The sequence below is a fragment of the Brassica napus genome, unplaced genomic scaffold, assembly GCF_020379485.1.
Source record: "Brassica napus cultivar Da-Ae unplaced genomic scaffold, Da-Ae ScsIHWf_1269;HRSCAF=1813, whole genome shotgun sequence".
Lineage (NCBI taxonomy): Eukaryota > Viridiplantae > Streptophyta > Magnoliopsida > Brassicales > Brassicaceae > Brassica > Brassica napus.
This window is the reverse complement of record NW_026014687.1, coordinates 125,326-145,329: the sequence shown is the minus strand read 5'-3', so window position 1 is coordinate 145,329 and position 20,004 is coordinate 125,326. Positions and strand designations below refer to the sequence as shown.

Here is a 20,004-nt window from a genome sequence, read left to right as displayed (position 1 = left end):
CAAACGATTTTATTTAAATGTTGTATAGTAATGTGGACTATTAGTCTCTTACAAACAGGGCTAGTTGTAATTTGGCTGTGTTTAGAGGGGTGATACTTACCCATTTATGCAACTTTGAGAAAGTTCTTAAATCCAAAAGTTGAATTGATAAATTTATTGTTAACTATTTAGATATACAGACAACTACGAAATAGATAATAATGCTTACCGTTTGCGGTTCATCTTAAATCGGTTCAAAATTAAATAAATTTCCTTAATTGGAATACTTTTGTTTGAATAAGATTATGTGGTCATTAGTTTGGCGGTTAAAATAAGTAATCCACTAAACAAAAACTAGAAACTAAACAAAAGCACACCGTGTGGATATTTATTTTTACTTTTTTATGAGTAAATATTTGCTTCTAATGATTAATGATATATATTTTAACATTTATAGTATAGCTAATTGTATATTATTTATTTCCAAAAATAATTATATAGTGCGAATGCAATAATTTAACCTATTGTTTCAAATTATAATTTGTATCGCATTTGTATAATATATTTATTTTATTAGTTTTCAGCTCAAGTTCTAGAGTGGAGAATATATTGTAAAATAGAAATCTGAATATTATTTGTATCAGTATTTCATATATTAATAAATTTAAGTACATGTATAATTAAATTTTAAATTATTAGTAATACATAATTAATTATGTATAAATTTTATTTGATTTAGTTTTATTTCTAAATATACTTGAAACAATATATTCTATCAGTAATTAGTTAGAAATGAATCAAATGATTAAGGTATATTATATACTTGTTTTAAATGATGGAAAAATAATTAATGCTAAAATTTAGGAATAGTTAAAATCTTAATGGCAGAATCTGTAATTTTTAATTTAGAAAAAGAGTTATTTTATTTTTGTATTTCAGTTTTAATAAGATAGATTTGTTATTCAAATTTTATGCTTCATCTTTTAGTAACAAACTTAATGAAATATACACCCAAACAATATATAAAACTTAGGAAACAATCTTAGGATAAAATTCTATGATTCTTACATATTAAGATATAGTTGACTACCCAAATATATATTAAAATTTATTCATTAAATTAGATTTTGGACCGAAATTCGTAATTCTTAATATGTAAAAAGGCAAATCTCCAAAATAGCACATTTCTAAGTTTATATCACAAAAATAGCACTCAAAAACTAAAATGACCAAAATAGCACATTTCTAAGTTTATCCTTTGAAAATTTTAATTTTTTTACTTTTCAAAATTTGAAATCTTATCCCCAAAACCTCATTTTTCAACTCTAAACCCTAAACGCTAAACCCTAAACCCTAAACGCTAAACCCTAAACCCTAAACTCTAAACCCTAAACCCTAAACTCTAAACCCTAAACCCTAAACCCTAAATCCTAAACCCCACCCTTTAACTCTAAACTCTAAGTTTGTGACTTTTGATAAAACATTAAGTGCTATTTTTGTGACTTTTGGCCTTGAGTGCTAGTTTGGGAACAAAAACTTGATTTAGTGCTATTTTTGTCTTTTTCTATATGTAAAATCACATCGTTTAATATTAGTTTCGTTACAAGTATATCTCAGTTACTCGCAGGAAAATAACTATTATTCAAAATATTAATACAAAATAGTAAATAGTAGTAAGACTACATTTCATGCATTAAATATCTGCACAGCCTTTAAACACAACCACATCAATATAAAACCATAGTGTCATTTGCATAACAAGTATACATCATTTATAATCTCAACTAGGAACCAAAACACTTCTCTCTTCTTTGTATATCTCTGATGGCTTCTCATATGTCTACTGTGGGAGAAGTTACCGTCGGTTCACAATGCCACAAACTTCTAGGCATGCGTGACTTTACTAGCGCTAGGCATCTCGTTAAGATGAATAAACAGTTAGGCAAAGATTGGCAAAAACTCGACCAAGTTGAAGCAATCTGCGACGTGATCATCGCCGCAGAGAACCGGCTTCCCAACGGGTTTATGGATTACTATGGAATGCTTCGGGCGACCCGATTCGGACCGGTGGTGTTGGATGATTTCAGGAGGTTGATGAAGCTCCTAGATTGGAGGTGTAATGGTCTCCCCTCTAGCCAGGAAGCTGCTCAATATGCCTACCAAGCCTGGTCGATGCTTTCGAAGCCCGTCATGAAGGCCAGATACGATCTCGACATCTCCTCCCCGATGGTCGGGATGGTTCAACTAGGGTTTCCTGAAGGCAGTTCCTTTGTCCCCAAGGAACAGAACCCTAATCAGGATATTGGTCGTGGAAATGACAATGAAGTGGTGGTTATTTCTGATGATGACGATGACGATGATGGAGATCAAGACATGCTAACAATGGCTCGAACAGCGAAAGTGTTCAAAATTAATGGAAAGAGAGTGAAGTTTATACCATTGAAGAAGAAGAAAAGAAAGGATTCTTCAACAAGCAACGTGAGGAAGACCTAGTTTTTTTTATTTATGATTTTAAACCTAGTTTTTTCCAGTAATAAAACAAAGATTGTACTTTTCATTTTTTTTGAGAATCTCAATCTTTATCGTATTACTAGATTTTGACCCGCGCTTTGAAAACGCGGATTTGTTTTCTTTGACATATTATTATAATTTAAAAATGTGTTTATACATAAAATGTAAATCAAGTGTCTTAATGATTTTTGTTAGCATTTGTTTTTATGTTTTAAGTTAATTTTTCATCTATACAAAATGTTAATATTGTGAAATAATTAATTTTTTTTGAAAAATACAGTAAGAAATTAACTTTTAATTTCTTTCTGGTAAAATTAATTTGTACATTGACTTACAAAATTATTAAAATATTTAAATGAATTGTAATATTATTTAAATTAAGACCGGGTGTATTGATATCATCTATTACATTCATATCTAATTTATGTTTATGTTTATTAATTGTAAATGTGAAATTATTAATTATAAATGTGAAATTTTTATATAACTTCAAAAACAATGTTTAATATTTAATGTAAAGCCCATAGTTGACAAAAAAAAATGCAAAGCCTATATAATATAAACTTTGTTGATAGAAATTTATCTAATAAACCATTGCAAACACATAATGGTTTATCATGGCCCATCTCGTTTGTAGCCCAACACTAATCACATATATCCATCTTTTTTTTTACCGTTCATATTTCTAAAAGAAACAGAAAAAGTAAGAAGAAAAAGACATATAGAACGGTCTCTTTACCGACGGAAGATACAAATGAAAAAAAAAAATCGTTTTTCGATGGTGAGAATCAAAGCTGTACGACTCCGATGGTGAGAAAAATAGTTTCTCGATGGTGAGGATCAAAGCTGTACGACTCCGATGGTGAGAAAAATCGTTTCTCGATGGTGAGAATCAAATCTGTAGATATCAGAATCTCGATTTGTTAAGGTATTTTCTCGTTAGCTCATCCGCAAATTGTTTTTATTCTATATGTAATACAAAGTGCCTAATCGAGTTCCTGTTGACAAATCCTAACATGCAGATGAAGAGATTTTAAATCTGAAAATATAATAAAAGAGAACCGACGAACACCATCGTTTTCACCTTTGTAACTTTTCAAACAGATAACCTGGATAATAAGGTGAGGTTTTGTGAAGATTCTGTTATATTTCTTCGAAACTTGGTGACTTGATGAGTATAGATGAGACAATTCATATAGGGACTGTGGTGGAAAATCTAAAGAAAGCTTCCAAGTCATTGTTTTAATGTTAAAAGTGGCTGGTAGTTCTAGATTATATTTTAGTTGTCTTACTAATGTATACAATGTTTTTGCAGGTCTTTCAGTGGTCTCGTTAGAGCCATTATTCACTTGAAAGACATTGACAGAGACATCAGGAAGGAGTTGGTATTTTCCACATACGTATTGATTTTATGTAGTAAAGATATTCATAAAACACTGCCTGTTAGTTGTAGATTGTATTAAGTTGTCTTATAAACGTATACAATGTATATGCAGGTCTAGATTAGTCATCGCTAGAGCCATTTTCCAGTTGAAAGACATGGGACAGAGACATAAGAAAGACATTCATAATGACATGTATCCAACCTTTCTGCAATGATATAATCTGTAAGTTACTATTAAACTTTTTCAGAATTTAAGAAGCTAGGAATGGAAGTGACTATCGGTAGTTAGGATTGAAACCGGAGTTTGATTGTTTGATTTGGTGTTATTATCTGTAAATAAGATAAATATATTGCATTCTGCAGTGTAGAACTTTTGCTAAAGTTCATAATGACATGTATCCAACCTTTCTGCATGCAATGATATAATCTGTTAGTTAGTATTAAACTTTTTCCAGAACTTTAGAAGCTAGGAACGGAAGTGACTATCGGTAGTTAGGATTGAAACCGGAGTTTGATTGATTGATTTGGTGTTATTATCTGTAAATATGATAATTATATTGCTTTCTGCAGCGTACTTATGGTAACAGAATATCTGATTTGATGATAATCAGTATCTGTATTTTGATTTGATTAAGGTTTAATAACTTGGCAATACTTATGGTAACAGAATATCTTTTATGAGAATATCTTTTTAGTAATATTCCAGTAGAAAATATTTTATGAGTAACTATCTACCAAGAAATAATATATAAGCATCAATCTCATCTCATTCGAGCCTTTTAAACATATTTTTTTTACACAATATTATGTCTTAAAATTTAAATTTATTCAACGTAGATAACTGTATTTTAACAATATGTTTAATAAATATTTAATAGATATGTAATAGGGTGTATTTGTTTTTAAAAAAAATGCATGGTTATAAAAGGGAAAACCAAACTCCAATATAGTTATTAAATAACCGAGTCTTAAAAATTATTGAAAGCAAAAACCAAACATGAGTATTGCCAAATGGAAATAAATAAACTCAAATGTAAAACTAAGTAAAAAAAACAATTCAATAACTCCACTTCAACGTTTCTTATTAGCCTCTTCCACCATCTCAATCTTGATCGACCTTGTGCATGGTTTCTTGGATGTTGAACTGAGGTCACCCTGCTCAATAGTCTCGTCTTCTTTTCTCTTACTGGATGGTGTAGAAACAGCATCCGCGGTTTCTTGGCTTTCACTTAAGTAGATAGAATCCTGTATCAAATTCCATAAGCTCAATAGTGTTAAGATAAAACCATCCACAATACACAATAATTATTGATATAGATTTACATGCTCCAACCTCATCACCACTAGTAATTGTCAAATGCTTATCAGATTGACAGTGAGTGACTGCATCAGGAACGCAAGTCATTCTCTCTTTATAGATTTTCCCAACCTTATAAATTTCTGCACCATACGCGACATTCTCTTTCTCAACATATACTCCAAATGTGAAGTTTTTGCCAATCAAATCAGTAATACAATCTGGTATTAAGGTCGGATCTTCAAGCTGAAAAAATGGTTTATATTAGTTTCATATAAAAACTTGCTTCTGTAATAAAAAAACAAAATGGTGATTTTGTGGATGGAAATACCTCATCCCAGCTTCCATTCAACAACTTTTATGGAGATTCAGCAACAATCACATTAGCAACCTTATCTAAGATCATTATTTTCGAGACCCCCGTATCATCATTGACCATCAAGTGGAGCCAGAACCTACAAAGGAATATAACTATCAATATATCTATATATATAATAGATTATCTATGTTGTGTTTTAACACATATAATAGAGCATCGGTTAACAAATATTGTGTAAATAAAATAAATTTCAACTCAAACCTTGGTGAAACTTCGAAAACACTGTCTTTGCATGTCTCACACCACCAAATATGAGTTGTGATCTCCTTACCATTCAATTTTTTAACTTTGGTTCCAGTTTTGATCACTCTTTTGTTGCATGCTTTACAACCAAAGTAATACCACGACCAATCCATATCAATGGCATAGACTGTGCATCTCACCAAGCATCTATCAACCTACAATTATAATGCATTTAACCCCCTCTAAACCAAAAAGAAAAGGTACTACGTAGCATAATATATGAGAGATGTCCAAATGACTTAATAACTGCTTACTTGAGTTGATGTTATCATTTCTTGGATGCTCTTAGTGGGAAAGAGTAACCACTTATCACGCTGTCATCGCTTCTCTGACTGATCAACTTGTTTGTTGTTGTTCTCTTGACTGTCCTCATTACTTTGGAATGAGGTTAGAGTTTTGTCATCGTCATTGATCCTGGTTAAAATACAAAGATTAAAATTAGTAGTATGTGTGTGATAACGAAGTTACATAATATGGACTTACAATTCTTTAAATGCTTCAGCTTCAGGTATTGACGGGTTGATCATCATTTGAGAAGCATCAAAAGCATTAGAGATTTGCAGTTCTCCTAGTAGATAATTAAAAAAATACACTACATGTAAATGAAGCTTTGATAAAGGATTAGTACATTATCTGAAAAACATGGTACTGGCGTAAATTATGTACCTCTAAATCTCCCAAGCTTAGCAAACCTGAGCAGCATAGTAACCATTCCATCTTCTTGGTTAATTGCAGAATGGAGTTTCTCGGCTAAGTTGCCCCATATGCAGCATGGTAAACGTGAATCACTACGAATAGTTGTCAAGATATGGTTAGTTATATTATCTTACTCGAGTGAATTCATTTTTTTTTGGAGTAAATGACAGCTAACTTACTTGATGTTGCTTAGGGTGAATTCAAGCTTTTTTCGTTGCTTTCCCCCGGTACACTGAATGTTTTCGACATCACCACAATCTATAACTTGACCCAGCACATCTGTAAAAAAAAATGTAAACGTTAGTATAGATTGTTACATAATAGATAGTAGCTAAACCGATTATATTTATATGTTTACCAATTAAAAAATTCTCATCAAGTGTTCCAGACAAAACAGATTGAAAGTCGGTCAAATTCAGATACAGCTCGTCATTAACGTGATTAGATCGCGTAATGAACGTATTTTGATTGAAACCATTTTCCAGGTATGATCTGTGGTTCGATAAGCTCCACCAGCAGGAGTAATCTGGAAATTCCGGATGTAGTGCCATGCTCAAACCGTAAGAATCCTTCCCTTACTTTCAATGTAAGTCCTTTTACATGTTGCATGATTTTTTGCCCCTAAAACATGTTACATATAAATTTAAAATATTAGTAGCCAATCCAAAATGTTAAATTTAAAATGGAGGTGTAATGGTCTCCCCTCTAGCCAGGAAGCTGCTCAATATGCCTACCAAGCCTGGTCGATGCTTTCGAAGCCCGTCATGAAGGCCAGATACGATCTCGACATCTCCTCCCCGATGGTCGGGATGGTTCAACTAGGGTTTCCTGAAGGCAGTTCCTTTGTCCCCAAGGAACAGAACCCTAATCAGGATATTGGTCGTGGAAATGACAATGAAGTGGTGGTTATTTCTGATGATGACGATGACGATGATGGAGATCAAGACATGCTAACAATGGCTCGAACAGCGAAAGTGTTCAAAATTAATGGAAAGAGAGTGAAGTTTATACCATTGAAGAAGAAGAAAAGAAAGGATTCTTCAACAAGCAACGTGAGGAAGACCTAGTTTTTTTTATTTATGATTTTAAACCTAGTTTTTTCCAGTAATAAAACAAAGATTGTACTTTTCATTTTTCTTGAGAATCTCAATCTTTATTGTATTATCTCCTTCTTGTTTTTTAATCCTAAGTTAATTATTACAAAATATTTCCGTGCTTGGTATCCATTAATCACCTATTTATTACACATTTGAAGATCTTCTCATTGATATCTTTGTTATTATTACAAGGCTTTTGGTCTTTATATTTATACACAACAACAAAACATTCCCCTCCATTGTTTTTTATCGATCTCTCCTTTCTCTTGGTGTCGCCATGGTTTTACTTCAACATGTAAGTCTCTCCCTTTTACTTTCTCTACAAGCAATCAAAGTTCCTTCCTCTCTGAATAACTTTTTTAAACGCAGTTAGAGCAAGGGATGCGTCCACTTTCTGAGCGTTACAATGCAACAACGTATTCAACAACAATGGGAAGAAACTTCTTCACAAGTGGAACCTCAAGCAGCAACCTATTCTCCTCAAGAGGGTACTCAGTCAATGCAAAGCCAAAATCGAAAACCGAGTCCAAGGAGGTGGCTGCAAAGAAACATAGCGACGCAGAGAGAAGAAGAAGGCTTCGGATTAACTGCCAGTTTGAAGCTCTCCGCACAATTCTTCCAAACTTAATCAAAGTAAGTTTAGTGTATGCAATTCTATTACACCAAATACATATCAAGATAGTTAACACTTTTGTAAACTTAACAGCAGGATAAAGCATCTGTGCTAGGAGAGACTGTCAGGTACTTCAAGGAACTAAAGAAGCTGGTTAATGAGATACCAACCACGCCATCTTTAGAAGACAGTTTGAGATTGGGTCAATGTAAGAACAGAGACTTTGCGAGAGTCGTGTTCAGCTGTAGCGACAGAGAAGGGCTGATGTCTGAGGTGGCAGAGTCGATGAAAGCAGCGGATGCAAAGGCGGTGAGAGCTGAGATGATGACAGTAGGCGGAAGAACCAAGTGTGTCTTGTTTGTTCAAGGTGTGAATGGGAATGAAGGTTTGGTTAAGCTCAAGAAGGCATTGAAACCTGTGGTGAATCGTAAACCAGAGGCGACAAACAACAACAATGGAGTATCGTTAATGTTGCCTCAGCAGCAATGAGTACATATCTCTGTTTCTACTAGTGCCATTAGAGAAGGTAGATAAATTAGATGTAAAGGTATATAAAAGCCCGTGTGTTATTGAATTTGGGTGGATACATACTTAACACAGTCTATTATATTGTTGCAGCTCTTTCTTTGTGAGTGATTGCTACATTATTAAAAAGAGGTTAAAAAAGTAATCTTCCTTTCCTAACTCCACCACATTCATTTTCTAAAAACTCTTCTATATGTATCAAAAGATGTTCTTCAACACTGTGAACCAAAAAAAAAGACAAGGACGAACCATTGTTTTTCCTAAAAGCAGTTCAGTGGGAAGGGAAACATGTTTTTTTTTTCCTTTTTCATTCTACACAAGCAAGCAAGCAAACAAAAAAAAACGAACTACTCAATCACTATCAGAGCCAAGAACTTGCTTTTTGATTTCACTAATCTTTGTCTTGAGTTCTTCTCTGTTACTCTGCAAAGAAAGTTAAAATTGTCGTTTTATTAAACAAGAAATGAGAAAACGGGTGATTTAAGATATAAACTCAATAGTGTTTAGATAATACCTTAAAAAGCAAGTAACGTGTCGTGAACCAGAGTGTGTATCCGAGACCAACCACTTCCATGAGCTTAGGTAACTGAACCATCCAAATGAAATGTTAGTATAACATGTGTTTGGAAACAAAAATAAAAAGGATGGCTCGAGGTAACTAACCAGAGGGACTGATTCGAGTGAACCAACGATAGCAGAAGTCAAGTAGATAGCAAGTACAGAACCAAACCCATAGAGAACGATTGAATACGTGTTGTCTGAGTCCAGCTGCATTACCAAACCCAAAACATCAACTGATTCTTACATTTTCGTAATCATAGTCAGCATACATACTATGAAGTCTATGAACAAGAGGCATTTCATACAATCAAAACTCTAAGCAGATGTAAAAGCTGCTAATAGATAATGAAAATACCTTGATATCGTTCAAGAACTCTAAGGAGGCTTGAGTTTGCTCGTCTTCAGCTTGAGCTTCACTAGTGAAGTTTTTCTCTTTGTCTGCAACCACATCACTAGTAAAGTTATCCTCTTTGTCTGCAACTACTTCAGGCTTCTCAAGACCAAACTCATTAACTCCAGTTGATGTGTCTTCAGACACTGTTTCTCCCGGAAACTTCCTCGTGCATCGCAACGTGTCTTTTCCATTGGAACAAAAAAACACACACAATTAAAAAATGATATTCCTTTATACACAGAAGAACACAATCGAAGGCGAGAACAACGAGTGAATCACGTACGGGACTGAAGACAGAGAGATGGAACGTGTCCCTGGAGAGGGAGTGAGATTCGACTCACAGGGGCAGTGTTTCCCGTCAGATATACGTGGCGGCTGGTGCTTGAAGGGAGGTGAGTGATGGTGGTGACTGTGGAGAGCTCCATTTTCGTACTGACGAAGGAACCAAAGTGTCTTCCCGTTTCAGAAATCGGTGAGAAGAAGGTAAGCTTTCCTCTAGGGTTTTTTACGCGTTTATAATATTTGGGTCTTTAAACTCAAGCCCAATTATAATTGTAATGGGCCGGCCCCTTTTTAAAATTTGTTATTTTATTGACACAAGACTATATTTTTTCTTGAGAATTTTAAAAATCATTGTCGTCAAATAGCTGTGTCTAGGTAGGCATTTCGGGTTTTGGTTCGGTTCGGTTCGGGTATGTCAGATATCGGGTAGTTCAGGTAGGGGGTTAAAAGATCTATTTACTACTTGACATATTTTATGTTCTATTCAGTTCGGATAGTTTCGGGTTCGGTTCGAATAGTAAAACAAAGAACTGGAAAATACCCCCAAAAAAATTTGGTCCTCATTCCGGTTCGGGTAGTTTGAATAATTCGGGTAAAGTATTGGTTATTTAAGGTAAAATATCAAAATAATTAGGATGATTTAGATAAAAATTTGGATCAGATTACTTTGTATATTTTGGATAATACTATCTGGATAGTTTCAGATACTTTCGAGTAGTTCAGATATTTTATAATAATTTAGTTATTTAAAATATTTTTTTGGTACTTTTAATAGATTTTTAAATTATAAATATATATTTAGCTATGTTATATGTATATATAATTAATATTATATATTCGAGTACCCGTTCGGTTCTCGGTTCGGTTCCGGTTCAGTTATTTCGGATATAGAAATATAGAAGCCGTTCGGATATTTGAAGGTCTTGATCTGATTTCGGTTTCGAGTATTTCGGTTTGGTTCTGGTTAGGTTCTTCGGTTCTGTTTTTTTGCCTAGGCCTAGTTGTGTCTACAACATCTTTATTTTTTACTAGATGAATTTTAATGTTGTAAAAAGTTAACCTTAATTTCATCATCATCCGATAAATTTCACATTCAATTCAAGTGGACAAGTTAACACAGTATTCTTCTTCTTCTTTTTTTTTGTCATTGATTCAATGTAACCAGAAAAAATACCACGAATACAAACTACAAACGAAATGAAAAAAGATAACACCAATAGGTGCTTTTTTAAATAAACAAAGCAGAAACTTCTGCAGATGATGTTAATCAAGGAAGCTTGATTAGGGAAGACATCCCGGGAAACGTCTTCACCCAAGCTTCAGGTAGGATGCTGGTTGATAGTTGAAATCGCCTCAGCAAGGATGAGGTCAGATAACCAAGATGGACCCCCGTACGCGGCATATGACTGGAGCTTATTGTCACGAGTGACACTTTTGGCAATCTCTTCAGCCGCTACATTGCTTCTATCAGGGAGCAAGGACTAATCCCTAACAAGGATAGCAAAAGCGATATTTGGAAACACCAGCCACATATATGGCCGGACAAACGTCACCACCGACGAACCACTTATCAAAACATCCGTGAGAACTCTCACGAGAGCAAAGGATGTGAAACCACCAACTTGAGATTGGACATGTGAGGAGAACTGAAACACCTTCCTTTATCTAGCCCTCAACGAAGAACACCAAAAAGTTGTATCCAAAGAAACAACGCCGCCGGACAAAAAATATGAGAAGATGACGAAACTGGAGTGGAGAAAATAAGCCACATGAGAGGAAATAGAAAAGGAAGAAAGAGCCTCCTGCCGAAGCCAAACCACCGGGGAAGCTATGGATCTGAGTTAACACAGTATTCATTACCAAACTTTCTATGGAGATTGAAGAGAATGGAAAGAAGCATGGAAAAGGAAAGTGTCTAATGTTATATATAAGAATTTTGATTAAAAAAAGAGAAAATTGCCAAAACGGAACAAAAAAACAATATAGTTGTCCCTATGGTATAAAACCATCACTAAGTTGTCACTATAGTATAATATTTTTTATAATCTCAAAACTAACATTTCCTTAATCAAATTAAACATAAATTAAAACCATTTTTAAAAAGTTTAATGGAAAAAAAAAATAAGATAATCCAATAATGTTTTAGAAAAGAACAAAAATGTAAAAACAATTTTAAAAAAAAAGAACACACGACACAGATCAAAAATATCTCGTAACCTAATTGCATTTGGTTTCTAAAATCGTCCAAAACTATTCTTTTAAAATCCTCTAAGGTAGAGCTTGATTCCAATACCAGTAGCCTACCCCAATTATCATTAGCCAAAAAAATCCATCATGTGCTTACACTAAATTCTCAAACATCACATATTGTATAAATATGCATCATAGAACAAGAGTTTTGAAAATCACAAGACAAACTATGGAGAAATCATAGATTGATGAAGAAGAAAAGCCAAAATCATTTTTTTTTATATTTTGACAAAGAAAATCGACTAGGACACGTTTTAGAAAATTAGAATATTTTTAAAATATTTTTTTAACTGAAACTTCCTTAATTTTCGGAAAAACTGGTTTTTTATACGTAGAAGGCACCTTCTACACTGTGTAGAACCATGAAAAAAATATTCTGAATATCATTTCTATTTTTTGTAGACGTTCGTGTTAAGTTTAGATTTCGCATACCCGAAATTTTAGAATACTTCATAAAAGTAAAAACTGCATTCTAAAGAAAAGTAGCGATCTTTACAATTAGTAGAATTCGCATTCTCCATATTTAGAATTTAAATTATTTTTAGATTGTTTCTTCTAAAAAAGTAGATGGACTTATTTATTCTGGAATTCGTTTTCTACTAACCCATTTTCCGTAGAAGATGAATTCTATTTTTAGTGGAACGTAATTTTAAAATTTTATTTATCAAGTTTTTTAACCAAAAAAATATGTGTTTGTGTATATAGGTGTTTTATTAATTGTTTATATTTTTAATATTTTTTTGGATTCATAAAACTATTTATTTCATTAAATTTCAGAAATAGAAAGTGTAAAAGGAAGAATAAATGGATAAATATAGTTTTATACCATAGGAACAACTACATTGTTTTTATGTTCCCTTTTAGCAATTTTCCCTTAAAAAAACTGATATAAGAATTAATAAGTGGTAGACCTTGGGACAGTTCTTAACTCTTTTTTTACTCTTTAGCTCTCCACTTATTGTTTGTTTTCTCTCCTTCACATAAATCATATATACATGTGTATTTAATTTTATTCAATTGATATGCAAAGTGAATAGATACTCGAATCTTAATAATGAGACTAGATAGAGATCCACGCTTTGCATGGGATGAGCTTTGCATGGGATGAGATTTTACTGACAATAACATAATGTAGTTTACATTTTTTGTGGATAGTTCGTATAAAGTCGGATTATGCATTAGTTTGTATAGGGCTAGGTAAAAAAAAAACCGAATAAAAAAATCTCAAACCAAATCTGATCTAAAACATAGTATCAAACTCGATCTGAAATTGGTTAAATATCCGAATAGATTTAAAATTTTGGTATTTAAAAAACCGAAACCGAACCTGATCCGAACAAAAGAATTTCGGTGTTCGAATATATTTGAAATAGATTTATATACTTAAATAGATTAATTATTTTATATTTAATATATAAAAAATATCTAAATATATAAGATATTTTGAGGTTATCCAAAATATTTTAAACTATATACAAATAGTCAAAATTAAATAGCTAAATAAGCAAACAATACTCGAAACACTAAAAACACTTGAAATATCTAATCGATTCTCTATCCAAATATTCAAGCTAAGCTAATTTAAATGTTAAATTTAGGTATTTCAGCATACATTGTCCAAATTTATATGTAATATATTATTTTTACTTTTGATTTTTGAAATTTTAAAGTATATATAAATTTTAAATTTTAAATTTTAAAAATAAGTTAAACGGGTTATCCGAACCCGAACTGAACCAGCAAAGAGCCGAACCAAACTGAACCAAAATTTATAAATACCCAAATGTGGCTGAAATTTTAATCTCAAAAATTCGAAACCCGAATAGATATGAACCAAACTCGAATGGATACCTGAACGGTTAAACCGCAAATAGAGAATACACGCATGTATTTTGTAATATTGACGTTATCCCGACAAATTGTGAAATGGTATTCACTAATAGAGAACTAAACAGTTCAAATGATCTTAGAATTGGTTTAATGTTCTTCATATACTAAAGTCGATAACGCCAAAGAGATATAGTATGCTCTAAACTGTTGAAGTGGACAAAAGAAATGGCTTAGTGTTCTTCTCTGCTTACAATGGTGCTTTTATTCTATATAAACTCTTATGTAGTCTCTTCTTACCGTTTGCATTCGTAGTTTGAATACAAATTATGAAATGGTATTCACTATTTTAAATTAATTACTTATAAAATCACATATGCAATATTGACGTAAGGATTATATGAATACAAATTATGAAATGGTATTCACTATGTTAGGAAAATAATAATATTTATTTTACTTTTTTATTCATAATTTTATATAACATTATAAATTAATTAATTACATGTTATATTAAATTAAGAATATTATAGGTATATAGATAAATGTAAAATTCTCATGTTTTGTATCAAAATGTTGGGCTATAAAAATCTATGGACCAGGACTTGGTCTTTAACTATGTCAATTGGTTAACAAAATTATAAAATCACATATGCAATATTGACGTAAGGATTATATGCATTAATAATAATGCCGAAATTTATGCAACCATTATCCTAATTGATTCAAATACTATATTCTAACTTGTAGTTCTACGGCAAATGTAATATGCATTAAATGTTATTGTAATTTTAAATGAGCCGTATTAAATAGTTTACATGAAGAAAAATGTATAATAGAGGTCAATGGCATAAAATGTAAATATCCTAGTAATTAAAGGGTCATTAGCTTAGTTGGTTAAAGAGGGCTGTGAGCTCGTCACGTCAGTGATAATGACAAAATTGTTATTAATCAACTAAAGCAAAGTTAGTTATTCAAAATGCTTTTTGATTAATAAGTAAATGATACAAACCTAAAGCTTCTGAGTCTCGAAAGAATATGAATAGTCAAGTAATACCTTTAGAAACATTTGCTCTTTATACATTTGTACAAAAACTTATAAAAGTCTTCTTAGTTAACAAAAGAAGATGATAAATCTGCTTTAGTTTTTTTTTTCGAACGAGAATTCGTGTGTTGGGTTTTATTCTCTTCTGAAAAGCTCCAAAAAGAAGTAATAAATGTGGATAAAAATTACAAAAAATCAGGCTGGCCAGTGGAAGTTAAGCAACGATGCCACATTCGACTATTGGGATCAACTGATTTGTCATAAGCATTCACTTCAGGAATGGGTAAGTAAGCATAATGATTGTTTATTATCCCCACAGTTATTCCACTGTACCCAGCAAAAGCACCATGAACCTGTGTGAAAGAGAGAGAGTGATGTAGATCAAATGTTGTTTAAGCATCGTAGACACAGTTTTAGTATATAAAGACTTTACAGCGTTTTGTCCTAAGACCGTGCAGAGGATTCCATCTGATGCATTTGCACGTACAGCTCGGATCATGTATGTTGGATCTATATACTTCACATCTGCCGCAACACCATTCTCCTTGAAGTATTTCTTCGTCTGTATAATACAACTTCGAGGTGTCAGTTTTTCATTAAGCATTATTCGTTTCGTTTAGGTAATTTCACAAGCAAACCTCTTGTTGAATGTGAACACCGATATCACCGAGAACTTTGTTTCCAGATGCATCTTTTGCATTTGTATTCTCAAGGAAACTCTGCAATAATATAACAAGGAAGAGGGGAGACAATGTTAAAGTTTACGTCAAGGCCGGATCTCAGATTTTGGATTCATATTTGTAAAACTTTTATAAAAATATTATTTTAACAATTTAGAGGTTTATATCTTTTTGTTTTGGTCGAACTTTAGAGGTTTATATCTATGTATATCACCTATTAAATTTTAGAGGCAATACCAATATTTCATTGGTCTGTGCTCATAAGATTTGAAGTTCTAGTTTTTTTTACCTGTCCTGCTCCTTCCGCAACGCAAACTACAGCAGAGCCTTTTGTTTCGATAAGGTAGTTCAGATGTTTCAGTACACCATCAGGTCCATGGAAGTTGAAAGGAACCTTTAGAAATTGGGAGAGTTTTAGTTATAACCAATCTCTTTCTTATTAGTGTTTCTGACAATTTTAGATAAAAACAGAACGTACCTCGGGAATGAGACAAATGTCGACTTGTCCGCTCGCTAAGGATGCTTGCATGGCGATGAATCCACTGCTACGACCCATCAGTTTCACAACGCCTATGCCATGGTAAGCACTATGTGCCTGATCATAAGAACCAAACAAAGCAAAAGAGACATATATATGTTTATTATGTTATTGACATAATAGAACTAATGAGTTTAACCCTGGTTCTTTTTCTTGAAAGTACCTCGATATATGCAGAGTTAATAGCTCGTTGTGCTTCTTCAACAGCAGTGTCAAACCCAAATGTTTTATCCATATGCAAAATATCATTGTCAATTGTTTTCGGTACACCAACCACAGCTACCTTCATCCTTCTTTTGACACACTGAACAAATAGAGTGTAAAAGGGTAAATCAAAGCAAAAACTTTGTTCGAAGGTTTCAAACTTTTTTTTTAAATAAGTAGCAACCTCATTGTGAATAGCATTGGCACCAGCATGAGTTCCATTACCACCAAGCACGAAAAGCATGTTGATTCCTCTCTCCTAAATTCATTTTTTTTTAAATACTGTCAAAAGTCATATTCATACTGCATGCATGTATATCTAACAAGAAAACGTTTTTAAAAGTTTATCAAGTGAGAATCTAAATGATTCACCTCCATGCTGTCCACGATCTCAGTAACAGTCGGTCCTCCACGTGAAACCCCGAGCAAACTTCCACCGGAAAGATGAATGTTCTGCACCACTTTTCTTGACAACTAACAATCAAAGTCCAATATATTAGTCTTCTTGGCTAGCAAGCAGTTTTAAAAAGAAAAAAGAGCAAGCAATGTTCTTTGTAATAACTAATACAGGGATTTCAGGTAGGTTCTTATCAGAGAAGCCACGGTAACCAAAAGGAATCCCAACAATGTTCTTCACACCATATATCTCTAAAGTGATGACAATCTGCCACATTAATACAAGATCTTTTAAGAAACAGAACAATTATATTACAAAATCTTATTAAAAAAAGAACAGTCTTTTCAGATGAAAAAGAGGTTTTCTTTCTCTACACGGAAAGCAAAACTCACAAGCCTAATGACATCATTAAGACCAGGACAAAGCCCACCACAAGTAACAATAGCTGCCTTCACATCCTCAGGTCTGAAGTAAATATTTTCCCGTGGCCCAGCACGTTGAACCCTAAATGATCAATCCTTATAAACTTCTATTAGACAAGCTTAATCACAACAATAGTCCAAAACTCAAAAAAAAAAAAAAAACTTGAGAAGAGTTGCTCTTGTTTTGTTACTATTATTACCATTGCTCAATCCAAGTGCAGTCAGGATCAATACATACTGCTCCAGCAGAAGCTGGTGATGAGTAGTTTATAACCTGATGATCAAAACCAATCAAATATTAATTTTGCCCTAGATTCTAATTGTGCTGATTTAGAGAAGAATAAAAGTACCTTGAGGAGTACTCTATCTTTGTTATTAATGTACGTCGGAGACCTACCGTAGAAAAAAATACAAACTTTAGACCTAAAGCGATCCTGAGGTCATTGGATTATGGAAACTACGTAACCTCATCTTGAGACAAAACGTGGAAGGGATGGCTTCTGCATCTGGGAACGCATCAGTGATATGAGGGATGTTGAATCTCTCCTCGAAGTCTCTCTGATACTTTAGTTTCCACTCGGGATCGCTTAGATCAATAGCCGTTGCTCTCGCAGCCGCCACCACCGCTACTCGATGAAATCTTACCGAATTCGCCGGAGATCTCGGTTTAGGGAGGATCAAAGAACCAGGCCGGGCAGACCGGACGAGGAAGGGGTTCTTGGGAGATATGCACATGGTGGCCGAAGAGATAAGCACATCCATGGAGAAGAATGGTGTGATCTCTGCCTTTACCGTTCCTATTTTGGAGGGAGGTTTAGGGGTTCGTTGTAGTTTTTAATTGGTTTGGTTTTTACTAGGTATTGATTGTTGAGTAGCTTTTGTTTTTGAATTTAAAATTTTGTTTTAAAATTTGGTTTTTGGTTTTTATATGTCAAGTATTTTTAATTTTAATATTAAGTTTAGTTTTATTTTTATTTTACCTGCTACAGTTTTTTTGTTGTTGGTATTGGTTTTATCTAATATCTCAAAAAAAAAATTGACTTATGATTTAAGTTCTTGATAAATTTGAAATTATTAAAATAGTGATCACGAAATTTTATAAATAATACCAAAATATTAGTTATAAAGGCGTATATAAGTTCATTTCATGATTTAAATTTTTTATTTTAAATTATTAATATAAATTTATGTTGATAATATAAGAATTTTGTGTTTTCACAAATTTAAGCAGTCCGTTCATTATCTATAAGATTTTAATTTTCAAACTTGCCTTCATGAACTCATGAAAATGTAAATGTCTCATTATATCACAATGTAGTGGTACATGTAAATAATAATATACTAGTTGATGTCCCGCACCTTGTGCGGATTAATATATTTATATTTTTAATTCAAACATTTATTATAATAATAATAAAATTTGATACAAATTTGAAATTAATATAAATTATAAAACTCAATATTCATATTGGTATTTAATGTATTAAATTATGTTTTTTGTTTCATAGTTTTATCTATGTGATGTAGATTTTGGATCAATTTTCTGTAGTAATAATTAAATTAGAAAATTCGTATTTGAAATTAAACACATATTATATTTTGACTGAAAAGAAATCATGTAGCACTGAAAATATTATAAAAAATCACAACTATAAAATATCAACAAAATAATGATAGTCCAAGAGTGTTCAATCCAGTAAAACCGAACCATTTAAAACCAAACCAAAGCGAAATAGTAAAAATAGTTTGGATTTGGTAGTACAGAATAAACCAAATGAATTTTTTTTTTAAGAAACCGAAGTATATGGATATGGTTCAGTATATTAAGTGATCAAACTGAATAAACCAAAGATAGTTCAGATATATTATTATACTTATATATAAATTTTATAATAATCTGTATTTGATCAATATTTCCAATAAAAATCAGAAAACTGGATATATAATATTAGTCATTAAAATCATAAACTAAATATAAGAGAAAAGTAATGATGATATTATAAGTAGATACTAGGTGTTTTGCCCGCACATGCAAGCATAATTTTCTTATCAATACTTATTAGTTTATGTCTTATTAATCTAAAACCAGCATGATAAGTTATTATTTATGTTTTCAGATAGTTAAATCAAACATCAAAGTATTTATATATGTCAAATATTTTATCAAAATATATACTTATTATTGTGTTAAATTTTTTAAAACACTCATATCTTAGAAATAGTTTAGAAAATTTCGTTATATAAATGTTTTTTTTCTTGAATAATATTTAATTATAAGTTTTTTGTATCTCTTTAACTTTTATAATAAAAATATAATTTTCAGATAGCAACAAAAAATATATAAGAATTATCTTATTTTTAATTTTTTTTGATAATTTTATTATATTATTTTAGAATCAATTATTTAATATTAATATAACGTATAAATTTTATATGATTAAAATAAAATTCGTTCTTAATTATATATAAAATTCATCAAGGGTATTGTTTTAATTAAGACATTAGCGAATCAGTTAAAAATTAATAATAAATCAATAACCTAGCTAAAAGTCTAAAACCTAATAAAATATGACAAATAAGAAAAACTAACTAAATTTTAATATAAAATCGAAATTTAATATTACTAAAATAAAATTCATTTTTAATATATATAAGATTCATTAAGGGTATTTTTTAAATT

The 20,004-nt window shown here is 31.9% G+C and overlaps 4 protein-coding genes across 4 annotated transcripts; 2 read left to right on the top strand and 2 right to left on the bottom strand.

Annotated features, from left to right (window-relative positions):
* Positions 1-1,764: 1,764 nt before the first annotated feature.
* On the top strand, positions 1,765-2,472 carry LOC106384188 (uncharacterized protein At4g38065-like). The gene has a single exon (XM_013824192.3). It carries the CDS (start codon positions 1,804-1,806, stop codon positions 2,470-2,472), a length of 669 nt encoding a protein of 222 aa, XP_013679646.2. The 5' UTR covers positions 1,765-1,803.
* A 5,486-nt stretch (positions 2,473-7,958) lies between these two features.
* LOC106384187 (transcription factor bHLH131-like) lies at positions 7,959-9,149 on the top strand. Its single transcript, XM_022700000.2, has 2 exons — positions 7,959-8,219; positions 8,293-9,149. The coding sequence occupies exons 1-2, from the start codon at positions 7,968-7,970 to the stop codon at positions 8,686-8,688; spliced, it is 648 nt and encodes a 215-aa protein (XP_022555721.2). The 5' UTR covers positions 7,959-7,967; the 3' UTR covers positions 8,689-9,149.
* LOC106388888 (protein CURVATURE THYLAKOID 1D, chloroplastic-like) lies at positions 8,898-10,168 on the bottom strand. The gene is made up of 5 exons (XM_013829065.3): positions 9,963-10,168; positions 9,641-9,861; positions 9,388-9,492; positions 9,239-9,310; positions 8,898-9,147 (listed from the first exon to the last, which is right to left on the bottom strand). The coding sequence occupies exons 1-5, from the start codon at positions 10,102-10,104 to the stop codon at positions 9,076-9,078; spliced, it is 612 nt and encodes a 203-aa protein (XP_013684519.2). The 5' UTR covers positions 10,105-10,168; the 3' UTR covers positions 8,898-9,075.
* A 4,945-nt stretch (positions 10,169-15,113) lies between these two features.
* On the bottom strand, positions 15,114-18,245 carry LOC106386063 (ATP-dependent 6-phosphofructokinase 5, chloroplastic). Its single transcript, XM_013825957.3, has 13 exons — positions 17,791-18,245; positions 17,675-17,717; positions 17,525-17,598; positions 17,295-17,406; positions 17,074-17,169; positions 16,878-16,979; positions 16,690-16,764; positions 16,465-16,605; positions 16,242-16,358; positions 16,053-16,157; positions 15,722-15,802; positions 15,517-15,645; positions 15,114-15,436 (listed from the first exon to the last, which is right to left on the bottom strand). Exons 1-13 carry the CDS (start codon positions 18,084-18,086, stop codon positions 15,269-15,271), a joined length of 1,539 nt encoding a protein of 512 aa, XP_013681411.2. The 5' UTR covers positions 18,087-18,245; the 3' UTR covers positions 15,114-15,268.
* Positions 18,246-20,004: the final 1,759 nt, after the last annotated feature.